At 35.1% G+C, this 15,484-nt stretch overlaps 1 protein-coding gene across 3 annotated transcripts; it reads right to left on the bottom strand.

Annotated features, from left to right (window-relative positions):
- Positions 1-1,324: 1,324 nt before the first annotated feature.
- LOC135597228 (uncharacterized) lies at positions 1,325-5,563 on the bottom strand. 3 transcript variants are annotated; one of them, XM_065089899.1, is made up of 8 exons: positions 5,459-5,563; positions 5,197-5,363; positions 3,801-4,089; positions 3,591-3,658; positions 3,274-3,478; positions 3,078-3,174; positions 2,586-2,698; positions 1,325-1,527 (listed from the first exon to the last, which is right to left on the bottom strand). In XM_065089899.1, exons 2-7 carry the CDS (start codon positions 5,242-5,244, stop codon positions 2,608-2,610), a joined length of 798 nt encoding a protein of 265 aa, XP_064945971.1. In that variant the 5' UTR covers positions 5,245-5,363; positions 5,459-5,563; the 3' UTR covers positions 1,325-1,527; positions 2,586-2,607. The 3 variants fall into 3 exon arrangements, with proteins under 3 accessions (XP_064945971.1, XP_064945970.1, XP_064945973.1); XM_065089898.1 differs by having other exon boundaries at positions 3,801-4,012; positions 5,459-5,557; XM_065089901.1 differs by lacking the exon at positions 5,459-5,563 and having other exon boundaries at positions 5,197-5,381.
- Positions 5,564-15,484: the final 9,921 nt, after the last annotated feature.

Raw genomic sequence — 15,484 nt, 5'->3', positions numbered from 1 at the left:
CTTAAATTAGAGGAATCTAAGCCAAACATATTAAGTTGTGTAAACTAACATAAGATTGTAGGATAAATTAGTAAGTTGTGGAATAAACTCAATATAGATCACCTAAGACCATTCCTTTATCTATCTTTAAATCTTCACCATCAATAAATATTTTCCTAACATGGATGCATCACCGGGTATAACTTCACGAGCATGTATCTTGCAGAAGAAACAACAAGAGGTGGCGAGCTGAGGCAGAGACATGGTGTTCCCCAGATTGGAGCCCATGAGTGGTCACTTACAGGGATGCTGCAACACCTGCATGCATGGAGGAAAGTGTTGGAAGTCCTCCACAGGCATTAACTCCTTTCTTGGAAGCTAGGAAGGAGGTATCCTCTCTCTCTCTCTCTCTCTCTCTCTCTCTCTCTCTCTCTCTCTCTCTGTGACTTGATCAGCTGCTGCAGTGAGTTCAGCTGAGCAAAGAACTGTGCTTGGATTATGTGTGTCCTCTTCCCGTAGGCAGGGTTTAGGGTTTTGGTTGTGTCTTGCTGTTTCTGCGTTGGGATTCAGAACCTCCGTGAGGTTCCAAGGGTAAACTTCCATTGACAACAGTGTGGGATGGACCACTGTATGTACTAAATAAATAGCATTTCTTTGTAATGCATGCATAATGGTTTTGATACACAGCAAATGTCATGCTGCCAATGTCAAACCTACATTAACTTGGTGCTGAGACAAATACAATTGCTTCACTGTTTTATTGAGGAGCAGTACTTTTCCTGCTGTCGGAGAGAACAAGCATTTCCTTCTATTGGATTTACTATAGTTTACACTTGCATTGCATGTGAGATATGCTGTGTGGGATGATAAATAAGCTGCATTGCATTAGTATATTTCTGTGAACTGGAACTTAGGGAAGAATATTGGAGATGAGGCAAATAGCATGGCTTTACTTTTTTTTTTTTTTTTGCAAAAAAATGGTGAAAATGGAATTCGGGCCAAGGATCTTTCTATCTAGAGTCAATTTGTAAGCTAGTTGATATCTTAAAAGAAAATGGTTTTCGAGGCATGTTCAAATGACAAAATATATTTCAACCCATATATATATATATATGTATATATATATATGTGTATATATATATATGTGTATATATATATATATGTATGTATTTATATGTGTATATATATATATATATATGTATGTATTTATATGTATATATATATATGTATGTATTTATATGTATATATATATATATATATGTATATGTATTTATATATATATATATATATATGTATATGTATTTATATGTATATATATATATATATGTATATATATATAAGAAACTTAAGAGAGAGACTAGATTATAAAGGAAGATATTAGAAGCAATAGTTATCTACATTTGTTCAACAACAAGTGCAGGGAAAGATTAGGTGTGCTATAACCGCTCATTATCTGTCAAGCTTTTGGAGAAGCTCCCCGCCACGGCAGTGCAATTTGATCTCCATAGCTTCTTTATGTTTGGTTATAACAGGTATCTACCTTATCACCTAAGAGCATAAAGAATAAATTGGTTAGATAACAAAGAGCACCTAATAATAATAACATTTTTTCACCTTAGATCTGTAATATGTCTTTCACGAGAATAATTTGAATAAATTGAGATGTTTATGCTTATAAAATATGAACATGCAACAAACATGCCTAAATTCCAGTAAAGATGCGGTTCCATAAACAGTTGTACTGGCATGCAGTTTTTTTATACTACTCATATCATGTTTTATATATTCTACTTGTAAAAAAGGAATACAAAAACTTTTTTTTAACATGAAATGATATTCAAATAAAATTAGGTATGCTAAAAAGGGAAACTCTATACTGTTCCTATCTTTTTTTTTATCTTATTCATAGAAATTCAATTTTATCTTGAATCCTTTTTTTATACACAATGATTTTGATCGTAATATTATAATAACAAGTAAAAATTGAATGAATTGTAACTTTTCATAGACGACTTGATGAGCAAACATGATAGAATTTTTCCGATAATACTTTGTCAGTTCATTTCTATTTATACTTGTCACAAATTCAAAGAATCGAAATGTAACACCTCTATTTACTCCCTCATTAAAAAGTGAAATAAATCTTAGATTGACTTATATGATCCTAATGAGTGTACTATTAACTTGTGCATAATTATTTTGAGAAAGTAATTCAAGTACAACAATGCTAATAGAGTTAATAGGTAAGTTATCCCATCAGATCAGACCGCGACAATGGGTATCAGAATCAATATAGTATTCGAATTTGGTGAAAGGCTTAAGCAAGAAAGGACGATCGGAGGATGAGGTCATTGGGCACGTCACGACATGAAACTATCAATGGATAGTCTTACATGCACCATACTAGGATTTAATTTTGGGTTATGCTAGACCTTGATGAAGATGTCAAGCTTTTAAGTGGGAAAAATTATATAACTCTCCGACTTGGTCCCACATCAAAAATGGATAAAGACTTTGATTGGCTTATAAGAGTGTAACGAAGAATCAAAACATTCAAGTATTAATATAACATTTGACTAGCAGAGATAGTATTCTATATTGATTACCTGGTAAACATATAACTTTGTACTATTTGCCGTAGTTCTGATGCTTCTTTGAGAAGTCATGCATCGTCTTTACGATAGCAGCAAACTTCATGGATCTCAGTCGCCCCATATGCCTAGAAAAAATAGTAAACAAACTAATGTTGTGATACTTTCACTATAATAAGGCAACAGCAGTTAGTAAAATATTCAATTTAGGGTCACAAATCAATACTGAATAAAACCCAGAATGAGCATAAAGAACACGAGTCTAAACTTCATAAGCCTCAAAAAATATTAGTACAACATAAACCAGAAATAAATCTTGACAAGGAACCAAGAGATTGAGTAGTTTGTGTATTATAGTGACTCTACAATCACAGTATCAAGTTCCAAATTTTAGCCATGTTGCTGATCTAGCATAAAAGGTATCAAATTAATTTGATTATAGGAATACTAACAAACAAATTTTACTGCCCCAATATCAACTTTTGGTTACATGAGAAAGGAACTTACACAATCTCTGTATATCGTAATCTCCATGCAGGAAATCCTAAATGGCATCTAGCAGGCCCATATACAAGAAGAAGATCAGGTTCAGCTCCGGCAGAACCTGAGAAGAAAGATAATTTTTAACTCATGACACGCAAAAGATGAAGAACGAAATACAAAATGCAAATATAATCTGAATCTACCATGTGGAACCACATACCTGTTGCTTTTAAAGCATTAGCTACATCTGATTCTGTGAAGTCTGGTTCTGACCTATAGCAGATTTCAGAATCATCTTTCATGTGCTCAGAATATAGGAAGCTAGCTGCTTTAGCAACCCCTTCTTTACCATCAGATAAAGAAATAATCTCAATTGCCATTTTGTCAAAATGAAAAAGTGAAGTCGCCATCTTTGCATCAACGACCTACATGTTGAGCCAGGACTCGGACATTGTCACGAATGTATATCCAATGATGAACAGTTATTTAACACAAGAAGAAATCCTAAGCATGAAAAACCGAGAATTTGCAACTTACAGAACATGTTGTCATGCTTGTATTTGTCAAGCTCTCCAAATCAGTTCCAATAGTCTGCTTCAGCACACCTTAAAAGTCAATCTAATAACAGATTAATGTCATGCCCGTGGCCATGCTATGTAATTTTGCAAGTAAACATTATGATTAACAGCAGAAGTAGGTGAGGTACACTGTGCCATTTCAAGTATGATTTCATGTAAGCATGCTTACCTTGCATGTCATAAAGGATGACGTACTTGATACCTATAGATGATAACCAGCACAAAAGTTGTTTTATCTTTGTTGTATTTTTTGCTTCTTCACTATCAACCACAACAGCAAGGGAGTTAAGCTTATCCAGCTGGAGATTTTGATGTTTCAGTAGCAGTCCCATTGAAATGATGTAGCAAAACAGTAAATCATTAACAGACGACCCCATATGCCTGAGATTGACCATCAGATGCAGCAAATACCAACAAAAACCCAGTATCAACTTCAAAATCATGGGGGACTGGAATTTCTGACCAAGAGCCAAAAAGAAGCAAAAAATAGTATTTGTTCAGATTATTCTGTTCAAAAGAAATAACAAACAATAAAAACTAAAAGAATTGAAAACTATCTTAGTATGTGGCCTTTAACCTTATTTCACACAGCAAGAAGGAGAAAAAAAAAGAGAGTTGCCATTATCATGACTGGTGATATCTTAATTCTTCTTTTGAAGGAGTCGGTGTCCTTGTTGCTTCTATATTTCTGGTTTCATATATGTTCTTTTATGTTCCTTTTCTCCATGAATTCTCTGTATACTTTCTCCTATTTTAATGAAAATTCGGGTGAGCATATTTACTGTGGCCTTTTCAATAAAAAGAAAAAAAAATTGATTAAGCTAAGCAACTCTCCCAGTGAGCTAAGTGAACACGTACAACAACAAAAAGGTTGGCTACATGGATCATTTCTTGCTATTAAGGTCTGTGTAGGTCAAGGAAAGGACAAGGACACAGCACTATCTACCAAAATTAGCGCAAATGATGGTTAATTTTTTTGCCTTTGCTTCCTTATGAGAGATATCCAATCAATCAAAATGGAGGTTAAAGGGGGTCTTTAATCTAGTCGTATCCTTTATCCCCGGACTTGTATTGACAAGAATTCTCCTCGACGAGAAACTGAACAAAAACATGCCAAATTGGCCAATATCTGGTGCGTTACCAATTGAAGTATTTCGAAACATTTCCTCCACCAACACCAATAGACAAAACGTCCATGTGCCAAGCAATTTGTTGACCGTAGGCAGAGTCTTTGAGCTCAACCACATCCTATCAAAATTTCCTTTGTTGGACAACATGAAACTTAGCCAACGATTGAAGGACTCCTAGAATTTGACAAGATATCTTTCTGCTGATTGAGCTCACTACATATGAGAAATCCCTTGTCCTAAATCAAAGCACCTAAAGAGATCTGTGTCATGATCTTTACAAAGACAAGATCGACTCGTTGTTTAAATAAAAGGCCAGCCAAAGTCAACAGAGAAACGATCAAGACCCTCACCACCGGCTCCCAGGAATCACTCCAATTCCACAACTGTGGCATATCAAGTTTAAGTCAATTAATGCTAAGAATTCAAGTTCCTGACCTGTGGAAGAGGGATCCAGACCCAAGTGTTCTCACAAGCCAAATCCATCGCCTGCAACTAGCATACGACGCCAACAACACAAGTAGATCGAGTTCCCTTCTTTTCCATCTCACAGGACTTATAATCGCAGAACAGATGATTCCGAAGGACGAATTTCGAAAAAGGGTCTGCAAATAATCCTTTCATCAAACTAAACCACATCATAAGTAAACACACACCAAAAAAATGGAAAATCTAGTAAATTCCAGGAGGAGAAACTAACACGGAGCAGCGATCGACAGGCAGAAAGAGACGTTCGACGAATAGGGGCACCGTGACATTCCGCCCGCATACAAATGGGGGCGACGCCGCGTCGAGGTCCAACGAGTCAATCGAGGGTTTAAGCGTAGAGATCCGACCCGTTACTTAGTGGCCTGCGGAGAGAGGACGGTGCATGAACAGAGACGCGATCCGACCCGGTAAGAGCTAGAGAACACGATCCGACCCGGTAAGCTCTAAATACTCCGTCAAAAGTGGGGCTTACCATCACCTAAGCCTACGTGGTGAGATGGCATCGGCTGTCCTATCCCACCACGGTCAGTTCCTTTTTTTTTTTTTTTTTCAGAATAAAAAAAATGACACTTAATCCATAATAAAAATCTTTTTCAATTAGATCAATTTATATTTTATAAAAAATATTAATATAAGTGAATCGAATATATCATCATCGATATCTATTTATGTTATACATCAAAAATTATTTTGAACATCTCAATCTAAAATATATAATCACCAAATTAGTATTTTACAAAACAAAAATTATACAGTAAAATTTTAAACTCTCAATCTAAAAATAAGCCAGTTCGACTAATTGATCAACATCGAGTCGAATCTTGCCATAAGCATTTATTAATGTGAGTAATAAAATGAATAAATATAAATAAATTAATTCGATTCGATTACATCATTAGTATATTATGATGCAGTAGAGATGATGTGAATGGTCGTCACAACATACTTATGATGTGATGTGTCAGAGACGTGACGAGTTGGAGTTCTTATGCAATGAGATCGTTTTGGTTGTTGTTGAGTAGCCATCATGACGTTGAAGTTTTCATGAACACGTCTTCACCAATGTGATGGTGATAGAAGAGAAATGTAAACGGTTCCAAAACCAACCCAAAGCATCGTTCAATAGAGTGCTGATTTCATGAGAAACTGTTTGTCAAAAACTACAACCAACAAACCTTACACACCAATTGCATGAGTAGAAAACAGGTTACATATACTCTCACAAGAAAAGCAACTCTCCGTATCTCAAGGAAAATATATAGTGGACAAAGAAATTTATAATAGCTTCAAAAATAAGATAAAATATTTTTAAAATAAAAATATATAAGATAAGTTTTCGAACTCTCAAGTGGATTTAGTTTATTATCATCTAACTAATATCTAAGATGTAAATGTGAGAAAACATATCATCTCACTACATCAATAGCTTCTATAATAAGTTTGAACTCCCTCATCTTCCACCTCCTCAACATGGTTTAGAGCCGCATAAAACATGTGCGATGTCGATGATGGCGGACGACGATGTCGCTAGGAGCCGCGGGTAGCTATTATAGATGAGGAGAGCGACAACAAGAGGTAAGGGCCGCTTTTTATCTAATTCAATGTCGACGCAGTTGCCGAGCGACCCTTTCGTTGCTCCGCATCTATATATGTGATCCTTTTGTCATCCGACAATTGTGTCGGTATTGACGCGATGCAAAGCGACCCTCACCTTTTATCATTGTCCTCACCTTTACAATAGTCATCTGTGGCCTCCAATGGTACCATCATCCATCATCATCAACTAGAACATTAAAATTATCTTTTTACCTTTTATTTTTATGTTTTTATTGATAAAATCGATAATGTTATGATAAATGGACCTATATGTTTTATTTTTGTAATTATTGCTAGTTATAGGTGCCCTGCAAGCCAATCACGTGAGTGATAACATATGTGACTTGACACGCAGTCTTTTTGTTTATTATTATTATTATTTGATATTTTATCACTTTATATTGCCTGTTACATGAATTTATTATGATGTCTATGGATATGTGCAATGGGAATATGATCGTGATGATATCATGATAATGAGATCGATTCACCTTTAAACACAGATCCTAAATAATCTCGGTCATAGGTTACTCAAGAGGGACATTGAGATACCTAGATAGATTAGTGTGTTGTATACCCGTCCATATAATGGATGCAGCTGGTCTCATAATTGCTCGTGTGGGGACACTAGGAATACAGTGTAGGTACTTATTAGAGAATGAGTTCACTGATTGATCCGCTCACGGAATATTGGATAGTTGATGATGCCTTATTGTTAAACAATGATTCCGTCGTCTCGGTGGTATATCTGGTCCTTAGACTTGAGATACCAAAGATGTCTTGTATTAGTACTCCACTCTTTGATACTAGACTTATAGGTCTGGAGGTTTCAAATCCAGCACAATCGGTCATCGGGAGTCGTAACCAACTTTATAAGGGTTATTGAGTATCGATAGAGGATCATCCACACTCGGTGTTATGAGAGGAATGTCTCATATGTTCTTGCTCAGACAAATCCCTAGCTAGGGTCATTTGGATTGAGAGAAAAAGAGTTCTCTGGGAGAATCCGATTAGAGTGAGACTCATATAGAAATTGTATGGGCTTGACAGCACCATACCCGGTATACGGTCTCTAACATATTAGATGAATGATGGACAATAGATACATTGTAATTGAGGATAGATAAGTCCAAAGGATTGGATTCCCTTGTATCATTTGGGGACTGCGGCGCAGTGGCCTAGTGCTAGTTATAGGTGCCCTACAAGCCAATCACGTGAGTGATGACACGTGTGACATGACACACATTCCTTTTGCTTATTATATTTTAGTATTTTATCACTTTATATTATATTATATATATATATATATATATATATATATATATATATATATATATGTTGTGATATCCATGGATTTGTGCAATGGGAATCGGATCGTGATGAGATCACGATAATGAGACTGATTTACCTTTAAACATAAACCCTAAATAATCCTAGTCATAGGTTACTCGAAAGGGACATCGAGATAACTAGACAGACTGGTGTGCTCCATACTCATCCATATGATGGAGGCAACTAGTCTCATAGCTGCTCGTGTAGGGATACTAAGGATACAGTGTAGGTGCTCATTAGAGAATGAGTTTACTGATTGATCCGCTCACGGAATAATGGATGGTTGATGATGCCTTATTGTTAGACAATGATTCCGTAGTTCCAATAGTGTATCTGGTTCTTAGATTTGAGACACCAAGGATGTTCTGTATGAGTACTCCACTCTTTGATACCAGACTTATTTGGAAATTCCAAATCTAGTACAACCGATTATTGGGAGTGACAACCAACTTTATAAGGGCTATTGAGTGTCGATAGAGGATCATCCGCTCTTAGTATCATAAGAGGAATATCTCGTGTATTCTTGCTTAGACAAATCCTTGGCGAAGGTCATTTGGATTGAGAGAGAAAGAGTTCTCCGGGAGAATCTGCTAGTTATATGTGCCATACAAGCCAATCACGTGAGTGATGACACGTGTGACTTGACACACAGTCTTTTTGCTTATTATATTTTGGTATTTATCACTTTATATTACTTATTGTATATATATATATGTATATATATATTTATATATATACATATATATATACATATATATATATATGTATATACATGTATATATATACATGTATATACATGTATATATATACATGTATATACATATATATATATATGTATATATATACATATGTATATATATATATACATATGTATATACATGTATATATATACATGTATATATACATATGTATATATATACATGTATATATACATATGTATATACATGTATATACATGTATATATATATGTATATACATGTATATATATGTATATACATGTATATATATATACATACATGTATATACATATATACATACATGTATATACATATATATATACATGTATATACATATATATACATGTATATACATATATACATACATGTATATACATATATATATACATGTATATACATATATATGTATATATATGTATATATATATATATGTACATATATATGTACATATATATATATATATATATATGTACATATATATGTACATATATATATATATACATATATATACATATATATGTATATACATGTATATACATGTATATATATACATATATATACATATGTATATATATACATATATATACATATGTATATATACATATATATATACATATATATACATATGTATATATACATATATATATACATATATATATATATGTATATATATATATTATGTATATATATACATATGTATATATATGTATATGTATATATATAGATATATATATACATATATATATGTATATATATAGATATATATATACATATATATATGTATATATATAGATATATATATACATATATATGTATATATATATCTATATATATACATATATATATGTATATATATATATATATGTATATATACATATATATGTATATGTCATTGGATCTGAGCAATGAGAATTAGATCGTGATGAGATCATGATAATGAGACCGATTCGCTTTTAAACACATATCATAAATAATACCGGTCATAGGTTACTCGAAAGGGACATCGAGATAACCAGACAGACTAGTGTATTGTATACCCATCCATATGATGGATGTAGCTGGTCTCATACTTGCTCGTGTGGGGACATTAGAGATATAATACAAGTGCTTATTGGGGAATGAGTTCACTGATTGATATGCTTACGGAATACTAAATGGTTGATGATACCTTATTGTCAAACAACGATTCTGTAGTCATAGTGGTATATCTGGTCCTTAAACTTGAGACATCAAGGATGTCCTATATTAGTGCTCCATTGTTTGATGTTGAATCTCAGATTTTGATGATGAAACCAATCGATAAGTGTTTATATTTTAATCTGCGTTTTGAGTGATACAGGATACTTCGATCAAGATGAGACAATTAAAGTAGGAGGAATCATATTGTGCCGGAGAAAAACATGTCAGAAGATTGGATGTCGGACCGGTGGATCAGTCGATGTATCGACAAAAGGCTTCGAACCGTGGATTCAGGCATCGGGCCAAGAAGAGCGGATATTGCACCAAGGATATCGGAGTTGTAGAGTCAACTGGCCGATTGGACAATAGGCCGCAAGAGAGGACGATGCGCCGCAGAATCGGACAAAGCGTCGACGGACCAATGACATGCCAGACAACTTGATTAATGCTTAGTATTAATTATCTAGATCGAAGTATATTTTACATGTGTAGGATTAACTATGATAGCAAGGCATGAAGCAAAATAAAGTCCCGAAGTCAAGGACGTGATTTCGTTGGGAGTTCGAGAGTTCGTCAGAAGTCCGGACGTTCGTCGAAAGTTCTGACGGAACCAGCCGAGAAGTCTCGGAGCTTGCCAAAGAAACTCATTAGAACTCACCAAATTGGCGTGTTCTCTGATTTGCATTTCTGTTTAGCAATTTACCTTACTGCAAATCTCTTTAATTGTTTATTGCCTTCAATTCATTTATGAACGTGTTTCAAGTTAAGATATTTCCGAGATCGGTTTTCAACGTAAACAGTTTTATCGAATCGAAAGTTTTTTTGAAGACATGATTTTACCTCTGCACTAATTCACCCCCCCTCTTAGTGCCGACTCATCCTAACAATTGGTATCAGAGCCACGGTTTTTTAATTTGCTTTAACACCCAAATAGAAATGGCTCTTTTCGGCTTTCAAGAGGGTCACTCTCTTATTCGTCCTCCCTTTTTCAATGGGATGAACTACACTTATTAGAAAACCCGAATGAGAGTTTTCTTGCTTTCATTGAATCTCGATTTATGGCACATAGTCGAATCCGGTTTTCAAATATCTTCTCTTCCAATGAACCATTGGAATGATTTGGAGAAGAAGACGTTTTCTTTAAATGCAACGGCTATGAATGCCTTATTTTGCGCCTTAGATAGAAATGAGTGTAATCGTGTTTCTATGTGCGAAATGGCTTTCGACATATGGCACACTCTTAAAATCACATACAAAGGCACTAGCAAAGTTAAAGATTCAAAGATTAATTTTTTAATGTATGATTTTGAGCTGTTTTAAATGAAACCAAGCAAGACTATTGGAGACATTTACACTCATTTTACAAATGTCGTCAATAGTTTAAAAGCTCTTGGTAAAATTTTTTTGCATTTTGAACTCGTTAACAAGATCTTAGGATCACTTTCTAAAACTTAGAATTCAAAAGTTACGGCTTTACAAAAATCAAAAGATTTGAACCATTTCCCTCTTGAAAAACTTATCGCATCCTTGATGACCTATGAAATGACGTGCATTACGTGTAAAGAACTTGAGAACCATCTTCCAAAAAATAGGAAGGATTTGGGACATAGAACAATTGAAGACCACTTGAGCATAAGCTCAAGTGATGGTGAACTTGAACTACAAATAAAATTTAAAAAGTTTATGAAACAAAAATTAAAGAACAAAAAGAACGTAACTACTTGCTTTGAATGCAAGAAGAAGAACACATTTTGGAATGAATCGAGCTCCTCTGAAGACGAGGAGAAAATCAACAAAGGCGAGGTGGTAAACAACGCCTTAACGACTTTCAACGATGAGGTAATCGAAACTCCTTTAATTTATTTTAAAATTACATAATGCTTTTCATGATGCATTTTTTTTGTTTAGAATAATTATTTTGCTTGAAAATTGCATGTTTAAAAATGTAATGAAAATGTAAAAAATTAGGAATCATGCTTATCCTTCTAGTAATTTGTTTTTAAAAATGATCATGAAAATTGCATGATAAAGGAACAAAATGTTAGACTTAAATCTAATGCTTAAGATAAATCCTATGAATAATTTTAAGAAGCATTAATGTGTATCATGTTGGTTTTCGTATTATTTTTCGATTTTGATTGAAGATGCTTCATGTTTAATGAAATCATACTTAATGATTTAATGATGTATAATGATGAAAACATTAAAAGTTTTGATATCATGATTGATGATTTTATTCTATGCATGAGATTTTGAAGTTATACATGATAGCTTTTGTATGGAAGGCTTGATGATTTTTGTGATGAATCTTGTCCTGGGTTTTCAATTTTAAACATAATGCATGGTTTTGATATAAGAACAAATATTTGGCCATGCTAATATAAAGTCAATCATATAAATTTAAACTAAAGAAGATTAGATATCTTTCAGAATTATTCAAAATTATGTTCAATGAAGCCATACTTACTGTCTTAATGAAAATGTTAAGAGATTTGATATCATGCTTATATTTCAAAATTATGCATGATGATTTTTATGATTTATGGCTTGTTGATCCTTGTCATGATGAAATTTATTTATTTATTTATTTTGGTTTTGAAACGATGATGAATGTTTTTATTTAGCAAAGGCATGCTTGTATGAAATAAAAGGGGAATACATTTCTAAAAAATTTCTCAATTCCTATGTTATGAATTTTTGAACCATGAAATTGATTTTGATTTTTCATTAATGAATCCATGTATATTATGCTTTTGTGAATCTCATGGATTATGAAAATGATTTAAATTTAATGGATTTTATCGAAATCATGATCTTGATTTCTCATGATTTATAACTTGAAAATTTTTTTTATAAATCAAGATTGTTTACTATGATTCTTTCTTTTCACTATTTGAGTTATCTAAAAAGAATCATAACATATCTCTTAATATTCACAGTTTGTCTTCATGATTTGTATATCTCATCACCAATTTTTCTTGTTATTCTTCATGTGATGATATGAATGCATGAAACACTCATGATATTATTTTGATGCATGCAATGATGAAATATTCATGATGAAAAATTATTTTGATATTCATGACTTGATTTTTCATCTTTGTTACCTTACCTTTGTCATGTTAGGATCGGAGCGGCACTAAGAGGGGGGGGGGGGGGGGGGGGGTGAATTAGTGCAGCAGATTAAAACTCGTAAGTTTGAAATCGATTTCGTAAATGTGTAGAGATTTCGATTCGATAAAGGATGACTTAGCTAAAATAGCTTGAGTAAAGGAAGTCAAGAGTAGGGAGAAGAAAACCGAACAGTTTGCTGCTAAGAAGATAAGTGGTTTAGAAAATTAAACACTTACACATTCAAGGAACACCACAATGTAAAGTGGTTCGGTCAAATGACCTACATGTTGAATCTCAGATTTTAATGATGACGTCAATTGTCATTTATTATCTAATCCAGATGTTGAGATAAGTGTGTAGGATTAACTACGATGAAAGTAAGACATGCAGCAGGAGTTACACCGGAGTCAAGACTATGATCACGTTGGGAGTTCGAGAGCTCGACGGAAGTCCGGACGGTCGTCGGAGGTTCTGCGGGAACAAATCCGAGAAGTCCAGGAGCTTGCCAAAAGAAGCTCGTCAGAACTCGCCAAGTGGATCGTCGCAAGTCCAGGAGTTTGCCGGAAGTCCGTCAGAGCATCGCCGAAGGTTCGTCGGATGTTCGCTGGAAGTTCGCCGGAAGCTCGCCGGAAGAAGCGATTGACGCACCGGAAGCAAGCTGTAGTAAATGTCATAAGAAATTCATAGTTAGCACGATGATTAAGTTAGAAATGGGAGGTGATCTCATTAACTTAATCTTGGGGCAATTGGGCCCTTGACGGACCCAAATTGGGCCGAATGGATTAACCCATTCGGACCTAGATTTCTTGGCCAGAGGTGGCACTGCCTGGGTTAGCGGTGGCACCGCCCAGAGCTCAGTCTCTGAGCTCTGGCTGGGCGGTGCAACCACCTCTGACAAAGGTGCAACCGCCTGAGCTCGGTCTCCGAGCTCTGGCAGGAGGTGCAACCGCCCCTGACAAGAGGTGGCACCGCCCAGAGGCTCAGTCTTCGAGCTCTACCAGGCGGTGCAACCGCCCCAGTCAGGCGGTGCAACCGCCAGACCCCGGAATTATGGGAATTGACAATTTTGAGCTCAGAATTCAAACTGGGTTGGGGCCTATAAATACCCCACCCTTCCAGCAATGACAGAATACCCAAAACCACCGAAATCCTGATCTTACTCTGTGATTTTTAGAGCTCAAAAGTGTTGTATAATTTAGAAGTTCTCCTCCCTCTTTTCTTCCAAGTTCTGATCTTTCAAGAGAGGAGAGAAATTTCTGTAAGAATTGTCTCCTAAGCCCATCAAAAGGAGTGAAACTGTAAAAGGGTGGTTGGCCTTCGCCTATTGAAGGAAGGCCTCTAGTGGACGTTGGTGATCTCGTCGGTGGAGGAAGCCAGAAGTGGATGTAGGTCAAGATTGACCGAACCACTCTAAAATCGCGGTACTCTCTGGTTTGCATTTACTTTGAGCATATTATCTTTACTGCAAACCTCCTCAATAGCTTACTGCCTTCTGCGCTTTTACGATCGTGTTTCAAAGTTCAGTATTTTCCGAATCGGTGTTTAGACGTAAATCAGTTTTATCGTACGAACATCATATTTCAGTTTGCGCTTACATTCTGATTTCCATCATAACTGCAAACTGCCTTTATAGATTCACTTTAACTGCATCTTGCTTGATCACAAGTTAACGTGATTTACGAATCGGCTTTTCTACCGAAATCGCTCTTATCGAACGAACACAGTTTTAATCGTTGAAAGTTTTCTGCTGCACTAATTCACCACCCCCCCCTTCTTAGTGCTCTTGATCCTAACAATTGGTATCAGAGTGGGGTTAACTCTCAAACAGATTAAAACCCAAGAGAGATGGTATATGCCGGAAACCAAGAGGGCCATTCTATTACACGTCCACCCATGTTCAATGGGACAGACTATACCTATTGGAAGACCCGAATGAGGATCTTCCTTATTTCAATGGATTTTGAACTTTGGAATCTTGTCGAAAATGGATTTTGGAAGTCTTCTCTTCCAATGATCGATTGGAATGAATTGGAGAAGAAGACTTTCTCTGTCAATGCAAAGGCTATGAATGCCTTATTTTGTGCGCTTGATAAAAATGAGTTTAATCGTGTTTCGGTTTGTGAAACCGCGTTTGATATTTGACATACACTCGAAGTGACTCATGAAGAAACAAGTAGAGTGAAAGAGTCAAAAATCAATCTTTTGATACACTCTTTTGAACTTTTCCGAATGAAACCGAGCGAGACTATTGGCGACATGTACACCCGTTTCACGGATGT

This window comes from Musa acuminata, chromosome BXJ1-11, assembly GCF_036884655.1.
Source record: "Musa acuminata AAA Group cultivar baxijiao chromosome BXJ1-11, Cavendish_Baxijiao_AAA, whole genome shotgun sequence".
Classification (NCBI taxonomy): Eukaryota; Viridiplantae; Streptophyta; class Magnoliopsida; order Zingiberales; family Musaceae; genus Musa; species Musa acuminata.
Note: the sequence above shows the minus strand (reverse complement) of the source record. Positions and strands in the feature narration are given on the sequence as shown.

Excerpts from the sequence above, each read along its gene's own strand:
- LOC135597228 (XM_065089898.1), bottom strand. The coding sequence starts at position 5,527 with ATGCGGGCGGAATGTCACGGTGCCCCTATTCGTCGAACGTCTCTTTCT. Across the intron at positions 3,659-3,800 it reads CATCCTTTATGACATGCAAG|GTGTGCTGAAGCAGACTATT; the intron begins GTAAGCATGCTT and ends TTGACTTTTAAG. Across the intron at positions 2,699-3,077 it reads TTACGATATACAGAGATTGT|GCATATGGGGCGACTGAGAT; the intron begins GTAAGTTCCTTT and ends TATTTTTTCTAG.